Genomic DNA, 17,720 nt, shown 5'->3' with positions numbered 1-17,720 from the left:
AACCAAGAACAAATTAACCTAGGAACTATTATCATTTAGTTCAAGTACAGGCAGAAATCAGATTTTACAAAATGTCAAACCAAAACAAAGTAAAATCACCTCTCGGAAAAGCAAGACAGAACTTATTTCCATCATCCATCGCAGACAGAAAATTACGTGCCTACATGAAAATTTGTTCTCTCTATTCAGCCATTCTGGACAGGCACAAATTCCTAACTTTGGAGCTGTGGGAGAACATACCCACTTTTTGCCTACACAGTGGTCTAAACCTCTTTCTACAGAAGTGGTTATTAAAAGCTTGCTACACTTTGTACAAGCATTTATTTTCTTTTCCTGCAACATTTGTTAGGAGTGTATAAAGACCTTTTATACCTTCAAACACTATGGTCTACTGTTCAATGAATCAGGAAAGGGACCAGTGTATCTGAACTATGTGGCTGGTAGCTAAGATAATTAATTTGCAACAGTGGCCTTAAAATTTGTCTTAAGAAAGCAAGCAGGGGTTTTGTGGCTAAAAATTATTCAATTTTCTATAAAACCCTTAAACCGCTCTGTATCTATGTGCTTCCTCTGCTCACTGTGAGAAGAAATGATCCTAATTAAACATTTCTTATCACTTTACTGTTACTCCACCCACTGACAGTTTTCCCTTTTGTTGCACTACGCTCATTCACTGCTAGTGAAAGGCTGCATTTATGGATGGTTTACATCCTGCTAATCTCCACAGCATTCATACAACATTACCTCCTGCTGTACTACCCTGACCATACCTCTTGCAAAGACAGTGATTTCACTGGAAAGGAGCACAGTACAAGATGGACAGAAGAGAGACTTCAGCACCATTTCTGAACTGTTAAGGATATTACTCTCACTATATGCTGTTACAATGCTTAAAGTTTCTGACCTGTGGCACAACCTTTCCCGACACTACTCTAGCATCACCTGTGCCTTCCCAATGAACAATATATACTCTGAGAAACTTACTGGCTGTCCTGAGGGTTGTGTGGACAATAACTAAAAATCAAAACCACATGAAAATTACCAAACAGATTCTCCAGAGAATTGTGGGTGAACAAGAGCTGGAGAATATGTGAACTGGAAAATTAGTTCTCACAAGACGAAGTTTTCTTCATGTTTTTTAAGCTTCTAACTCTTCTGTGTAGTAAAAGATGCACAAACAGGATGAAGTTCTTGTACTCAAATTATCTGTGTACAAACAACTGGAATAGATACATAGATTCAAAGGGCTGTCCTCAATTTACTTAATAACATAAGCAATTTTCAAAAACTACATAAACGGAAGTTTCCTTTGCATATTGCTTAGAAAGAAAGATATGCAGAAAAGCCAGGAAGTAGGAACAGTACTTGGGGAAATGCAGCAACCACGAAAATTACGCGAAAATAAGAACACAAATTTCAGACAAACAAGCAAACAGAGGGAAGATATAAATGTCTGTACCAGTGAAGGGAGACACTTCTCAGATAAGTGCCGGATGACTGTGACTGGGGATGTGGAAGAAATGCACTTAATTTTTCAAGGCTTTTTACTAGAAAATTTCTTAGGCTCTGTTATATGCACTGTTCCCCTCACAATTATTCTACTTACTTCTACTACTAATAAAGTGCATAAATCTACTCTTTGTCATGTTCATAAACCACTTAATAAACCTCCTCTGAAGGAAGGAAGTTGCACTGCTTAGAAATTCACTAATTTGGAGAGAGAGAGAGAGAAAAAGCAGCTATTCTTAGCATGTACACATCACTTCTAGTCCTCTGACATATAAGCAGTGGTTCAACCAGAGGTGACATGAGAGTAAATGCATATGGCACCTGCCTGGAAAGGTATCTGAATAAATGCAGATGTGCCCTGACAGCTACTTGAAACATAAATACTTTCCAAGCTGAAATCCCAGTAGTGGCCAATCTGTCAATAGCCAACATTACCGTACATCTAGGGAGGCATTCACCCACCACCGAAAAAGGGTCGTATTTGGAACAGACTATATTGGGCACTCTGTACTGGTGATTCTGTACAACAGGATTCCAGACAAGGGGTGAAGAAGGTTTTCAAACTACAATGAGACTGGATGTTAATTTTCATTTAAATATAAGAGACTCAGATGGAATGTGGTCAGAATGCTGTAGAATGTAAGTGGACAAGATACTGGTTTTACATCTCATTCGGAAGACAAGCAATTGGTATTTTTGGAACTGAAAAACATAATACAAAAAAACAACAATATATTTCAGGTTTTTAAAAATTACTTACTGCCTTCAGCATTTAATGCAGAAATTAACTACCTATCATAATGTGTCAATGGAAACAAAATGAAGTGCAGTGTGAAGTGCAAATCTATTAATCATGCCTCACCTGATCTTCTTCTCCACCACCTTCTTCATCGTATTTCAGAATGTTGTCCCTCACATCATCTTCTGGATCAATTAAGAGCTGCTTCGCCTGACGTTCTTTATCACGGCGTTTCATCCATACCACAAACATTAAAACTAAAACTACATTGCAAAAAAGGAAGACACAAAACCACATCTTGATTCTGAAGTACAGCCACAGAAAATTGTACAAACTTAACATCAAGATTTAAAAAAAGGACAGAAAAAAAAAAGTGCCAAGATGGTCAGCTTTGACTGTTCTGGATGAGGTTTTCTGTTGTTTGTTTGTTTGGGTTTTTTTAATAAAATATTTAATAGAAGGCAGCTTAAGCAAGCGATGTTTAAACTAGACCTACTACAGGCAATTTGTAGAAATCAATCACATATTCAAGGTCATAAGTCACAAACCTATTCCACATCTGCAAAATAAATTTGTCATGAAAAGAAGTAAAAAAGACCAAACTTCATAAACCACTGGATTCAGAAGGGATTCTCCACAGTCATGGCAAGAATTCTAAAAGATTACATTATTTCTATTTTTTTAATGCTATGTCCCAAGAATATATAGCAATTTATACAGTTTAAGTAATTCTGACATTGGAACATTATCAAGCTTAGGCAATTCTGGCATACAGCTCAGCAGTCCATGAGAATAGACCATATTGTTGCCCAAGTTTAGATTCATGTTTAGAAGTAAGAAGAATCAAGGTTGAAGAAAACACAGTGGCATTTAGAGAATGAGAAATAAAACAGAATAAATGTCAGTAAATGATTTTCTGATACAATAGGAATGTTTCCAATTACAATGATCTTCATCGAAAGAAATTCCACTGTATCTAGAATGTCAATATATGAAGAATATCTTAAAGGACTTGACAGTTTCAATAAGGCTCTGTTAATTCAATACCTAACATTTTAAGTGTATCTCGTATCAAGAAAATAATTGTACTGTACTTGTGCACAGCTATGGGCTTAGCCAGGCTCAAATATGTTTATTTATTTATTTAAATTACTCCTTTCCACCATTTTGTACACTCTGTAGACTAGGTGCACATTATACTCTGAACAGGTTAATCCCTTCCTTGTGTTCCACCACAATCAGAAATCACGTTAACCATAACGTGTAGGACAGCTAGCAGATAATTTACTACACTGGACACACACTTAGTCATGATGTTCAGTCATTTTCCTTACTGAACGCACTTGACACAAAAATAAAATACTAGCACAGCTTTATGTAGTGCTTAAATGTACACATCTCTGTTTCTGCATGGCTGCCTGCTTGTCGTGCCTTATATGAAGGGCTGTGATGTATTACTTTCCAAAATCCTCAAATAGCCTACTTACATGAATCTGAAGCACAGTGGCGGTTAACAACAGAGAACTCTTTAAAGGCACCGTTACCCATTGTGGGTGGCATCAAATCACAGAGTACCAGCAGCACAAGAGCAACTAGATGTCTGGGGCTAATCACATCTCCAACCTGGTCACTTGCTGGTGTAACGTTAACAAGTACCCATGGGCATAAATGGAAATTCTCCTTCACAAACCCACTGTGGGTCTTGACTGTCACACAAGTGCTAGTGATGATCTGTCTCGCTGACTGCTAATCCTTTACTGTTGGAAAGTATTAATACCTGTCCAAGACATTAAACTAAGCAGCAACAATTCTTGGACTTGAGTCTTTAATTACTCCCCTGTCTTTGTCAAGGTACTAAAACATAAGCTGGTACTTGCAAAACAAGAATAAAAGAGATCTATCTACTCACTGAGCAAGATGATGATACAAAGCAGAATTGCAATGATGGCACCAGTGCCCAGCCCTGCGCCAACGATCCGGTCAACATCAGTGCAGTCTCCGTTTATGTCACATTGGCAAACTTTCACTTTCAGCACAGAAGTGCTAGAAGCATGTGGATTTCCAGAATCTGTAATTACTATGGGTACATCATAGATACCAGCCTCCAGGAACCTGATCCTTAAAGAGAGCTGGGCGTGATCACCTGTGTGTGAAAATAAGGCGCTTGTTAAAAAGTAACGTACTGCTCATCCTCATGTTTAAAATAGCACTGGCAAAAACAGCTCATCTTTGAGCTCTGTGTTAACTTATTGTTCAACCCACTAGATGACACTCATGATAACAGACTTCTTCATTACTGTGAACATATTTTCTTTCTTAAAATTCCTTGTTCTTTGGAGGACATACACTAAGGTGCTTTCCTGTTCATATTAGGCAAATTCATGTGCGTTGCAAAATAACACCGAAGTAAAATACAGAAAAGCATATGCAATAGTTTCTTTAAAATTACTAAGATACAGAAAAGCATATGCAAAAGTTTCTTTAAAATTATTAAGATTTCTATATTGTTAATTACCACTAATTCGAACAATTGTCCAATTCCTTTTAATGCTAGCAGGTGTGTCAGGGAGCTCAAAGGCAAACGGGCCTGCATTTGGGTCTATGTCAGGGTCTATAGCAGTGATGTTAATCGCATTAGGCTGTAGCGTTTCACAAGTTGTGGCTTCTTTTGGATTCACTTGGGGAGCATTATCATTGATGTCCAGCAGGTATATCTGAAGTGTGCCAGTTCCACTCATCGGAGGAATTCCTTAAAGAAAAGAAACCAGCATTGAACCTGTTTCCAATTGCAAAATTACTTAAATGAAGCTATACCAAAACTTTTCAATTACCATGTACAGATGGTTCACCCCAGTTTGGGGATTCTGTCTTTACCAAGCCAATCTAACACTGTCACTGCTCCTGCTTAACACGCGTATTCTTATGTAACCTGCCCTCAGAAAAAAACTTGCCCTACTCAGCAAGCTTCAGCAAATAACTGTAGATCTATGGATCAGGGACTCAACCACTTTATTGATCAGCCAGCCAGTTCATCTCCAGAGACAATCCATGTCAAGTGCCTCAAAGAAAAACGTGCAAAATTGGGATAGTTTTTCCTCTGGAGAAATTTTTTTGTAACTTTGAATATTTATGATCACTCTTTACCACAAGTGTGCTATTTAAATTCTTTCTAATACTAACTTTCAGCATGCTACTTCTAGACATTCTTGCTATCCATATCAAATGTGTGATGCTTCCATAAACCTTACAAAAGTCACACATTTATGTGAACATGTGGCACTGAATTTCTCAGTATAATTAGCAATGGTTCTCATTCTACACACGCCCCCAGTAATCTTCCAGTTCCATTTGAATTTTTTTTCCTTCAAAAGAGTCAAACAGATAGAAATAGTTGATCTAGATTTGTTATACTGCATCAGTATGCAAAATTTTACAATTTGCCTCCTCTCCAAGGTAAACAGCCTCAGTGTTTCAGTTTTTCCCTCTAATCCAAGAACGTTCGTAACTGCACTTGTCCATCTTTGTAGTATCAGCTATGAATAGTACAGCACTCCAGCAGAAATCAAGACTCATATCTGAGCAGAGACTCTTAATTATCATTAACAAACTGATAATGAAAAGACACTTTCCCTTCTGCACTTCTGTAACCTGAATGTGGAAAAATACAATACCCCTACCCCAACAAGTTACTCCCTGTAAAGTTAACCTGTGCTGTGCATTCACTCAGCCTACTGCACTCCTGTGCAGGTTTTTTTCAGTTTTCTATAAACTTGATTAATGTAACTAAGCTAGTGCCTTTCCCCAAACTTATAGAATTACTGTTCAGCCCATTTCCTCAAGTAGCTGGGAAATATACAAAGTCTGATACTAATACAGACTTCCAACTGGATGTATTCTAAGCATATATTTATTGCTTTCTGTCCCAGTAAAATTGAATGTCATTCAATCACACAGAAGAAAGCTTTTTTAAAAAAACATATAATGTTGATACACACCATTATCAGAAGCTAGAAACGTTGCATTATACATATTGTTTTGCACATATATTGACTCTCTGTCCAAAACAGCTGTAGTAGTTATTTGTCCATTAACAGGGTCAATTTTCAGCCAGTTTGCAGGATCTGAAAGTTTTGAGTACCTGTGTATTTGATCACAAGTTGTGTTATTTGTCTGCCAACATGAATATTAACAACAAAGACAGAATTACTATTTTAATTTGTATTCTGAACATATTTTTGGAATTTGAAGACAGTATTTCCCAGATTTCCGTTTATTAAGCTTTTTTGCTAAAATTCTTGAAAATACACATTAAAAAACCAGTCCTATGTTTAGATGCTTGAAGTGCCCTCCCATGTAAGTTATCATGTAACTGGAGGAAATCACACAATTACCATGAACTATGTGATATTCATACTCACACTCAATTAAAATATTCATTTCAGGATCCCCCTCGCTTGTTCTATACCTGCAGAGCTGTTCATACTACCTTTTAGCTTACCAGAGTGCTGAGAGCAGGAGAGAGGGATAAGCAGTGTTAAGAGTAGCACTAACTCGCAATATTCTAGTGCTTTCCAGTATCACTTAAAGTAAATTTTTTAGAGACCCTGGTTGTACTGCATGTCTCATATTAATTTGAAAGAGGAGTGTCTTCCAAAACCATCCTTCTATCTGATAAATTCACCCTCTGACATTAATCAAGTGCAAGCTATCTTAGGTCATTAAAAATGCATATATCCTTAAGTTCTAATGCTATCATGTCTATGATGGTTATGTCCAGAAACGAGCAAAATATCAGCAACAGTATACAAAAATTAAGAGGAAAAAAATCTGTAAGAACCTTGATTTTGGAAGGTAAGTTCTGGAATTTCCTCTACATGAGTTACAAAAGCGGTTGGGTAAGCAAGGAACGTGAGTCCTGGCCGTTGCTGTGCCTTAGCTTTGCAGCGAATTACCATGTTTTAAATGAGGTATGAGAAAGCATGCTTTAAGATTTCAATGTTTTATTCTCTTAACTTTTCTCATTTACCATAGTTTCAGACATTGGACAAATCATGATCCAATTATGATCATAGCTATCAGTACAAGAGTTCACACATAGACTACAGCAGCACTTGGCATTGCTGGAGAATAAATGAGAAGAAAACCCTTCAGATTTGGTCTACAATCTGATGTGGTTCAGCTGCCATGTCAGAATTACTGGTTAGTTTAAATTGCAAATGATCTTATTTCACACAAGCATGTGTCTGCTCTGACTGAATATGTCAGGATGTCATGTATACTTTAACACAGATGCATAACTGCATTCTGCCTTGACGAAGCGGGACTTAGCATTAGAAGATGACCCAGTTTACAGATCTACAGATGCTGGTCAGGTCACCTTCTCTACAGCCAAAAATCCCTTCAGAGAGCACTGCACATAGGAGGTATTGGTATAGCTGTGTGCTATGGTAAATGCAGTCATTTCATATGCAGTCTCTTTGCTCTCCACCCATTCTATAACACAGATACTGCATTTTAACTGTTAAACAACTGTAAAATGTTTATATAGACCTTAGAGAGGTTTGCTGCATGTAACGATCTGGGTCCTGAGCAGTGAAAGTTGTCAACATACTACCAGCAAGCAGCCCTTCTTCTTGACGTACAAGCTTAGGGTTTGGAACAAAATACGGACTCTCGTTCACATCAATGACCGTAATGGACACAGTTGCTGTTGACTGAGGAGGATGCTGAATCCCCTTAGCCAAAGGCACTTGATTTTCCGCAGCTACAGTAAGTACAAACATCCTGTTGGTCTCGAAGTCGATAGGCTGGGAAAAGCAAAGAGCAGGAAGTGTTAACATTTACTCACACTAGTGATGGATACACAATAATGTTTTTACTTTAAAGAACATTTTTAAACATTACTTGTACTGTTTTTCTCAGAAATGACCACAGAGACTAAAGAGAGCCCAATAAATGTAGTATCTCAACATGACACTGGGTTGGGGTTTTGCTTAGCAGCAGAAGCAGCAGTTTTGAAGTCAGAACCAACTAGAAACCTTGTCATTCTTGGATTTAACTTACTGTGGTACTGCCATCACAGCTAACTGAGGAAACAAGTAGTTACATCAGAAAATTATGTAGAAACTTCCAGCTTTGTGCAGACGTGCCTCCTGAGGAGCTCTGCTGGGGAGAGAACCCTGCCTTCTCTCTCTTATGAGGATGAACGTTTCCTTTGAACAAGATCATGACCATACCTAGCCCCATATGATCAGAGATTCCCAGGCCCTTAATGTTTCACTAGAAAGTCTCTTTGTGATCCCAGCTAATCCTGCTTTTGGAATACCTACAGCTCCGATCTACACAGTCCAGACAACCTTCAGTTTGGAAACTTCCTCACTGAGCCAGAAGTCCAATTTAAGGAGTAAAAACAGTTCGAGGCTAGAGTTCCTTTGTCATGCTGCACAGCAGTGAGGCATTCCCCAAGCCCTGATTCGCCTTTGTACTATGCACAGTACTACTCACACTGATTCTAGGCTTGAAGGAACCCTGTACCTTACAGGGGCACTTGGCAGGTGACAGTATGCAGTCAGTGACAAGAGACAATCCAATCTTCATTACAGGTTGACAGATCAACTCATCGCACTGCCAATAAAAACTGTTGGCAGGCTTCCAACTCTTCCCATGTCTGGGTGCTTAAAGGAGTGCTACAAAGCACAGACACGTAATTCTTGCTGGAAGACTGCAATATAACAATTGGTACCTCTGGGGAAGTGTAGTTATAAAACAGAGGCAGTTCTTAAAAAAAACCCCAGTGTGAATTACCACTATAGCTGTACAAAGACTGTATCTTTTTGTCAGCTAGATAATGAGAAGATTTAAAGGGGGGGGGGGAGAGGAAAAACATGAAGAAAAAAAAAAAAAAAAGGTGAATGTTTTAATTTCCAAATGGGAACACTGGCATCTCATGGCTGACTTTGTAAGTGGATCAGCCAAAACCAGAACAGGCCAACTCAGAGATGAGACACTTTATCAGAGGGCCATGAGGAAAGGTGGCTACTGCCTGGCAGGTTTAATTATAGAATCACATTGTTATTATCACTTGAAATAAGTCACCTCTCAACACAGAGCTGTGCTGGGTAGAGAATGAAGACAGGCAGGTTATTCCATAAAAGGTATTTAAATGAGGTTTTAAAAATAGCCAGTCCTTAAAAGCCTCTTGTACAAGTGGCCTCCCACCTATCACTTCTTCCTCTCTGATTGTGCCACAGCTGCCTGTATCTGTTCCTTAATGGGAACATGTTGACATAAAAAATGCAGACAACAAGCATGACGACTAATGGAGGCCAGGAGGCTGTAAGCTGTTTCTTTATACTAGCAGCAAATACTAAGCAAATGTTTTTTCACAGACTAATTCCTATCTTTTGGCAAATACAGCTTCAAAATCTGTCATTTTCAACTACCTAGCCTGATTTTTAAAATCAATCAGTTGGAATACTACTGATAGTGCAAGCAGGGAAATGCTCTAAGAGGTGGATGGCTAACTTTCGTAAGACGGTGCCCATCCATTTAACTTTCCTCCCAGAATCATGCTGGCCTCAGGAGTTCACATTTCTCCCCCTCAGTGTTCTCCCCACTTATTCCATCTCTGCTTAATTCCCTGAAGTGCAAGCATCTCTTACCTTCACAACAGTCACCAGCCCATCATTACTATTGGGATCGGTCAGGATGGTAAATCGACCTGTCGGGTCTCCACCGGTCATTCGGTACATCGCATTCCAAGCAGGTGTGTGGGGCTGATCTTTATCCGTTACCGTCAGATTTGCTACAATCACATCCACCCTGTTTTCCGGTACTTCCCCGTAGAACTGCAAAACCCAAGAAAATATTTTACACCTCAGCTGCAGAAGCACACAAGAGCCACACCATACTGAACATTCATCAATGTTAGGGAGCATATCTCCCTTCACTGCAGCTCTGACAATTCATCTAATGAGGTTTACCTGAGGCCACCCAGAAAACCGATGGCTTGATTCACTTGTCAGCTTCTGCCTTTTGGCCTAAGCAGAATACTGTATCTAAGGGATATATATTCTGCACGTATTTCAATTCTGCCTGCCAGTACACTATTTAATAAGCAATAAATATTTACTGTCTGTGAATATAATGAGAAAAGTGGGGAACGGTTACAAATACGCACATCCTTCAGTTACTCCCACCCTGTACTTACAGTCATGGCAGTGAACTCTGGGGGATTGTCATTGACATCTGTCACAGTGATGACAGCAGTTGCTGTGTTTGAAAGACCATATGTTGGGTTTCCTTCCATGTCCGTAGCTTGAATTATTAGTGTATATTGTTGTACTTTCTAAAACACAAAGTGACATCGACATAAGTTTTAGACAAAACTAACATTACCATAGGACAGCAGGTGTTCCCAAAATTGCACTTCACTAAGCAGTGGAGCCTATCACACTGTTTATTCTAGTTAACATCACCCAGAAAGAAAGGAGCAAAGTTTGTGCCACAGGAATATAGCACCAGGTTGCATCTAGCTAAACTGAACTACTGCCTGATTTTTTTCACCAACATGAGGACAGATTGCCTGCGTCCTACTCTCAAAAAGCCAAAACCACTTTATACAATTAATGCTATTATCATAGATTTAACAACACTTTTCAAATGGGCTAAAAACCGGGACGCAGCATATACTGAAACCGGGTGAGTCCTCAAAAGCCGTTAGCAGGACGAGCCAAGGTAAGTTTGTTGGCCAAACGGCTGCAGCTGCCAGGGCTCTGTTTCAGCCAAGCCCAAGCATAAAACTGCTGTTACAGCTTCTTGCAATTGCTATGGAAACCAAAGATGTCTAGGCCAACAGAGAGGAGGAAGGGCACCGGCAGAAAGGGGGAAGGCACAACCACATGGGCTATTGCCTTAAGCGTTAAACGCCCTGGCCGAAGATGGCCGCCGCTGCCCCCCCGCCCCATGTGCGGCAGCTAATGGCCCTCTGAGCCAGGCGGCAGCGGGGCTGGGACTGCCCAGTGCAGGCCTGACCTCAAACAGGTTTGCTGTTTAAAGCAAAGTCGAGAAGGTTGTATTAAAAAAAAAATAACAACATAGAAGGATGTTTTCTGTGTGGAGTTGCCGAGAAGTTGATTTTAACTCGCTGACAGTTTCCACTATGAAATGCAAATATTGTGCATCCTTTTCCATACAGCAGCTCGGTTTCCTAGCTTGGAGAGTGCTATGTGCTATTCAGTTCTTTCCAAAAGAAACTGCACAAACATAAGGAGTTGCTATTACTTTGAAATGCCACTTCCATGAATGGTTTACTAACAACAGCAAAAACCTTCTGGCAAAATAAAAATACTTAAAGAAAAGCATTTGTATTTTTTCCCCACTTGGTACCTTATTTTCTCCCACTACTTAAAGACTAGGGTGTATGACAGATAACTTCTCACATAAACAGTTTACAAAAAACCGCTATGGGTATCGGTACAAAAAATAAGCAAGGTCAATCCCACTGGCAGTATCTAACTTCCTTTCAAATTCTGGCCAGACACTACAACATACATTAAAGATCTAATGGTTATGCACACTTCCAAGCAGCAAATATGAGCTATTGAATAAAAAAAGTTTTTAAACTAAGCTGCATAAATCTTTGACTCCCACTGAAACTTATTTATGCCCATGTCCTCTTTCACAAAGGAACCCTTCTAACACCCCAAATGTGTATTACTGCACATACACCACATGGTTCCTTAAAAAAGCAAGACGAGTATTATTTATACAGAGATGCAGGATATATGTTTCATAATGCATAAATATGTATATGAATTCTGGCTTGGAAAACACACTTGCTAAGTGACCTTCAGAAGGCTTAAATAAAAATCCTAAAGGTTTCCTTCATGACAACAACAAGAGAAGCAGCCACAAGAGAATCAAAGAAATACTTTTACCACTTTCATCCAGGAAAAAAAATATACTTTACTTATTGTGAAGCAATAAAATCTAGAGCAGTATGGAAACAAATCTTGCAGCCAGATGATTCTACGTTATTGAAATCGCAGGTGCTTCTGATTCATCTGGGTCTTAACACATTGATCCCAAGAAGCAAATTTCATTAAGGAAACTCCATTATTATTATTATTATTACATGGAGACTCGACTTCTGTACAATCTTCTTATTTAATTCCAAAAGTAGTGCACTAGAAACTTCCCCCCCAAATGCCCCAAAAGACAGTGTATATTTGTTTATGTGTGTTTCCTCTTCTCCCTTCCCAGCACTCACACACAGAAGATCAATTGCTGGGAATGAAATTTCAGAAATCAACAAGCACACAACTTTCCAAGCATGGAGAAGAAACTGGGGGAGGTGGCTCTCCTCTTTTTACTGTGGGCTGAGAAGCAGCCAGGGATATGCTGTGGAGCGTGTCAGCAGCCTGCACAGAGACTTTGCAGCAACACATCCAAAACCAAACTGGCAGCTTCAAGAAAGAACACAGACCTCTCATCAGGTCACATCTTTCCACTTCAAAACAGGCCAAATAAAAGAGCACTTCACTGAATTAACCTCATGTGAGGGAGGAATGTCAGTGTGTAAATTTAAGTACCCTGCCTAACTTCTTTGGCACCTCCAGCAGTAAGGCAGATGTTTCAATGCTAAAGTGAATTCCACCGCAATAGTGGAAGAAATAAGAACAGCTGGATCTCATGAAACAGCATCTTTTGGGATAGCAAGTGAAAGATTTCTTCTGCCTTTAGCTGAGTCCCCTTACCTAAGCAACTCTTCTCCTGTGCACATTAGCACAGATAATGCATTGTTAACATAAAATACTAGCAGATGAGGAATGCTATCAGAGGAACCAGTTTTGTTTTTTTTTTTTAATGCCTACAACACTTATGCGCCTATAAATAACGTATCACATAATTTAAGAATTTGAAATTGTGTCTAGTATCTCATGTGCCTAACTAGGCTTTACAAAGACAGTTAAGACTTAGAGAAAAGGCAGAATGGCAGACGTGGGTAGTTCAGCTAAGGTTCGTGGACAAGTAACCTTGTGCGACAAGGCACTCCCCCACCCCCTGTCAGAAGACCTGCTCAATTCAGATCTGGCTTTCTAGACTCCTGGTGGTTTTAATATAATTGACTCCCACAAAATGACGCAGGAAATGAAGGAAGCAAAGCAATGGCTTCGGAAGGAAACCATTTTATCTCATATTAGTCACATTTAATATTTGAATGATTTAACATTAATCATTAATATTCAACATGTGCAAGAAATGTTTATAAATACTCATTTGGGTATCAGTACAGTGATCCATCAGGAAAACTGATGGCAAATGACATAGCTTCTCCAACTGTTCATGCAAGAGTCTAAGCTCCACAGACAGCTGGTTTCTTCTGAGTTAAATCACTCTGGTACAGCTAGTCACTAAGTAATAAAACTCAAGAGTTATCACTATGTCCTTCTGAAAGTTCAGCTGTCAAAGATGGTCAGGGGATTTTAAAAACAAGGGCAAAGCTGCCCATCATTCTTTTAATTTAATAAGGCAATACTGTAAAGTTCAGGGTTTTCCTTTCCTGAAATCCATTCTCCTCTAAACCAACTTAAATAGAATGAACATTAATAAAACTTCAAAAATTAATTGCAATATCCAAGTCTGTTTAGCTTTTCAAATCTTCTGGTTGCCCCTTTCAAACTGAAATGGATCAGAATATTAATAGCCAACCCAGAGCATCAGAAAGTATTTTTGTTCTCTGTTTTAAATAAGCATAAGCAAAGAGCTAAAAGCCAAACAGCAAATCTAGTTTAAAAAAACCTTCAGATTTAATGAGCTAAAACGAGGTTAGTAAAACAGAAGTTGAAACAAGATGTGTTGAAAAAAAGATTTGTTTGGATTTTACAGTTTGTTTATAAAACAATGCTTGTCTCTTGTTAAGTTTTCAAGTGGTTCAAAAGCACAGTTAGTCCATGTGACAGATCTGGAGTTTGGAGGGAAATATTTATATTTCCACCTCACAGATGTGTGAACCAAAGCAGGGGATCTGGCACCTTCTCTCTCAGTGGTGGGCATAGTGAAAGACTCTCTAGACAGAATGGGACTTACCGAGCATGTAGCAGGGAATTACTAACAGTCAGACAGTATTTTTTATAATTACTGTTTTTAAAAAAAGGTTTTGTATGTGTGTCCAGGCCTCAAGACAAATCTCTATCTGTGCGGTTTCTAATACTAACTGGTTTATTACTTATTATGAGGCATCTATAGAAACATGTTTTTCAAATTTTAAAATTGGTAATATTTTTCTTGGTTTATTTTATTAAGCAAAATTCAAATCAGGGGATTACTGTAAATTTAGCAACACAGCATCCAGATTTCAGGTATTTACCAGCTCTCTATGAAAAGCAAGGAAAAGGACCAGAGGGAGCACAGACATTCTCCTGGACCTTCCAAAATAAATAAAACTTATAGCCGATTCCATTTTCCATTTATTCTTTGTCCACGGAGCTCAGCAAGAGGAAAGGGCCGAAGCTGATGAACACCTTCCACCTCAGCACCCAGGTCAAGCACCTGAACTCCTTATATGCACTGCTCTGCTTCAGTGTGTACGTGTTCCTTAAGAGCAAGCAGGCTTATGAGACAAGATCTTTTCCATGATCCCACAGAACCAGGAGTGATTACACATCCAGAATGTGTGGGTCCAGTTTTCATCCCTATCCTAATTTCCTCTTCTGAAGGTTTTTATATTCTGGGCCTAGGACAATGACCAGTGCCAACAGGGTGAAGAAAGCGGGAAAGTTCAGACCAGGGACGGGGAGAAATATTTTTGCAAGTCACCAGCAAAAAACATGCATCTTCACAATATTAAGTACAACTCAGACTACAGGATCAAGACCTTCCGTACCTCTCTGTCAAGGCCAGCTGCTACAGTGATAATGTCACCAGTCTCGTTGTTGATTGTAAACATGTTTGGAGAGGGGCTGCTTGGGGCCTGTGACAAGATTCTGTATCTCAGCATCCCATTCTGTGCATTAGGATCATCAGCATCAATGGCAGTAACAGTCATCACGTAGGTTCCTAGCAGCAGGATAAATAATTGATATTATATAAACAATTTACTCAGATTACACAGATCACTTACAAGTAATGGTCAAAGCATATATTTCTTTTGGTAAACTCCGCACATTCCTTCTCTTATTTAAAACAAACTAGTTAAACCCAAGAATCACCAACAGAGTAATTAAAATACATAAGAGGAGATAAAAATACTTTCTGTTTATAAAGTATCAATTCGCTTATAACTGAAGAAGCTCCATAAACAATGAAATCCCACAATTCTGCCATAAATAACATTCCTGTAACAACAAAGCTTCTCACGTTTAGATAAAAATGTTATTAATTGGGCCAAAGGAAATATACTTAATGTTCAGAATTGCTGCACACACTGATAGTGACTGAAAATCAGTGTAAATGATACTCTTTCAAAGGTCTTCGAGACCCATCTCAAATGCCAAGTCAACATTGCAAAGTGAGAAAATGCATTTCTTGTGCTAACCTTACTAACAAATGCAATTTCCACTACTGAGAATTAGGAGAGTGGTTTCAGTCATAGTGCAAACTTCAGTCTGAGCTGATCAGAATTTTAATGAGATGTGAACAACAATTAGGGTTTTCTTGAGAATTCAGATAAAACTGTTTGATTTCAAATCCCAGTATTTTCAAAGTCCATGAGATTCAGAACTGGATCTGGTGGTATTTCGGAAGTCTCTTATACCCTGACCTGCTAGCTAATGGCTATCATGAACATAGCTGTAAGAACTGTAACATATAGATTTTCAAAAACAGGAACCGAAGAGTCATATTCTTAAAGCCTTCTCTGCTTTAGTTTATGTACATAAACCTTTCTTCTTTTGAAAACTAATCTCAGCATGCTAAAAGGTGAATTAAAAATAAGGTGGAATAGTAAGATAGTATCTGAGATATTGCTCATCACATTAAAGTCGCCTTTGAAAGTAATAAAAGGTCCAAAGGCACCCCCCTTCATCACCTTGAAAATGATATTGTGTACCTCCCTTCCCCCTCCCCCCCCCATTTTGAAAGGCCATTTATTACCCGGCTTTGATCCTTCAGGGACTGTCCCATTCCAAACTTGGTGTAAGAATTCAGGTCTATTGTCATTCATATCAATGACATTAATAACGATGTCAATAGGATTTTCCACCTGGTTTCCATTTACATCCACTGCGTGTGCTCTCAGCTGCAAAAATTGTTGGAAGTATTAGAATTTGCACAATGTACAGGCACAAATAGATACAATAATAGGACATTTCAGGCCAGACATTTTTAGCTCAATGCATTTTGTGATCTGCCACTGCTCCTTCATACGCATCTTTTAAGTTTTCAGGTTGCTAATGGAACTGCTGTTCAGACTTCTAAACTCTTCTAAGTTACAGGAGTTACTAGTTTGATTTGCTGAAAATTATTTTAGATCATGTAATTTTGATTTAACACCAATGCCTACTGTCTTTTATAATTCTGTTTTTAATAATGACAATTAGAAAACAGACTCTAAAAGTATGCAGATATATTTTAAACAGCTATCAATTTATTAGTAATCCACAGGGAATGAACACTGACATGACTTTCAAAAATTCTTGACTGATACTGTGTATATTGAGTAGACATGAATGCGTATAGAATAGAAAGCATATAGAACACATTTGTGTTACCTGAACACCAAGGTAAGCCTTGTGATAAATCAGTCAGTAAACACACTGAAATTCCAGGCTAAAATTAAGCTAAAGTTTATGGACTGAGTTTCAAAGATACTGAGACACTTAAATTTAATGCCTTGATTGTCAAAAAGGGCTGAGTAACTACCTTTGACTGTCAGGTTTACCTAAATCATCTTGAATTGGGACAGCCAAAAATAAAGGAATACAGTATTTTCTGAATATGTAAACCTATGTATCCAGGCCAGAGCCCGCAAACTGTGAGGCAAAAAGAGCAACTTTCTCCTGTAGCAGTCCTGCTGAAGTCCAGTATGTATGCATGCATATATATATATATATATATATATGTATACAAACACATATGTATCTTCTAGCTACAAACCTACTAGAAAGGAGTAAGAAGGCATTATTAACTCACCACTCTGGAAATGACTTGTGTAAATGCAAATTCCTAAGTCAGTAAATCTTGAATTGCCAATGCCAAATTCAGTAAAAATCTTATGGATGCCAGAGCTGCTGTTCTCATGTGAGAACCATTCCCCTTGCCGACCCCAGACACCTCCTGCTGCATCCTCTGTTCAGGGGCAGCACTCGAAGGGCTTCCTCGAGCACAGGTTTAAGTTTTTAATCCACGTCATGCTGGTAACTCTCTCTAGGAGCTGGGTGACTTCTGTAATGATTTCAGTGTGGTCTCTTAAAAGCAGAGACAACTTTAGGCCACAGCCTGGTCTCCCCCTTCCTTCAAACCTTCGTTTTCC

General features: G+C 38.8%; 1 protein-coding gene across 1 annotated transcript in view; it reads right to left on the bottom strand.

The window, feature by feature from the left end:
• CDH2 (cadherin 2) overlaps nt 1-17,720 on the bottom strand; it is a 119,839-nt gene that overhangs the window by 18,407 nt on the left and 83,712 nt on the right. Inside the window, 9 exon segments of the mRNA XM_055799987.1 lie at nt 2,372-2,511; nt 4,158-4,391; nt 4,764-4,997; nt 6,244-6,386; nt 7,799-8,055; nt 9,910-10,095; nt 10,458-10,595; nt 15,135-15,307; nt 16,343-16,487. Of these exon segments, the coding sequence (XP_055655962.1) occupies nt 2,372-2,511; nt 4,158-4,391; nt 4,764-4,997; nt 6,244-6,386; nt 7,799-8,055; nt 9,910-10,095; nt 10,458-10,595; nt 15,135-15,307; nt 16,343-16,487 (1,650 nt within the window).

This window comes from Falco peregrinus, chromosome 3 (genome assembly GCF_023634155.1).
Source record: "Falco peregrinus isolate bFalPer1 chromosome 3, bFalPer1.pri, whole genome shotgun sequence".
Taxonomy (NCBI): Eukaryota; Metazoa; Chordata; class Aves; order Falconiformes; family Falconidae; genus Falco; species Falco peregrinus.
The sequence above is the reverse complement of the archived record's forward strand: the minus strand, read 5'-3'. Positions and strand labels throughout refer to the sequence as shown.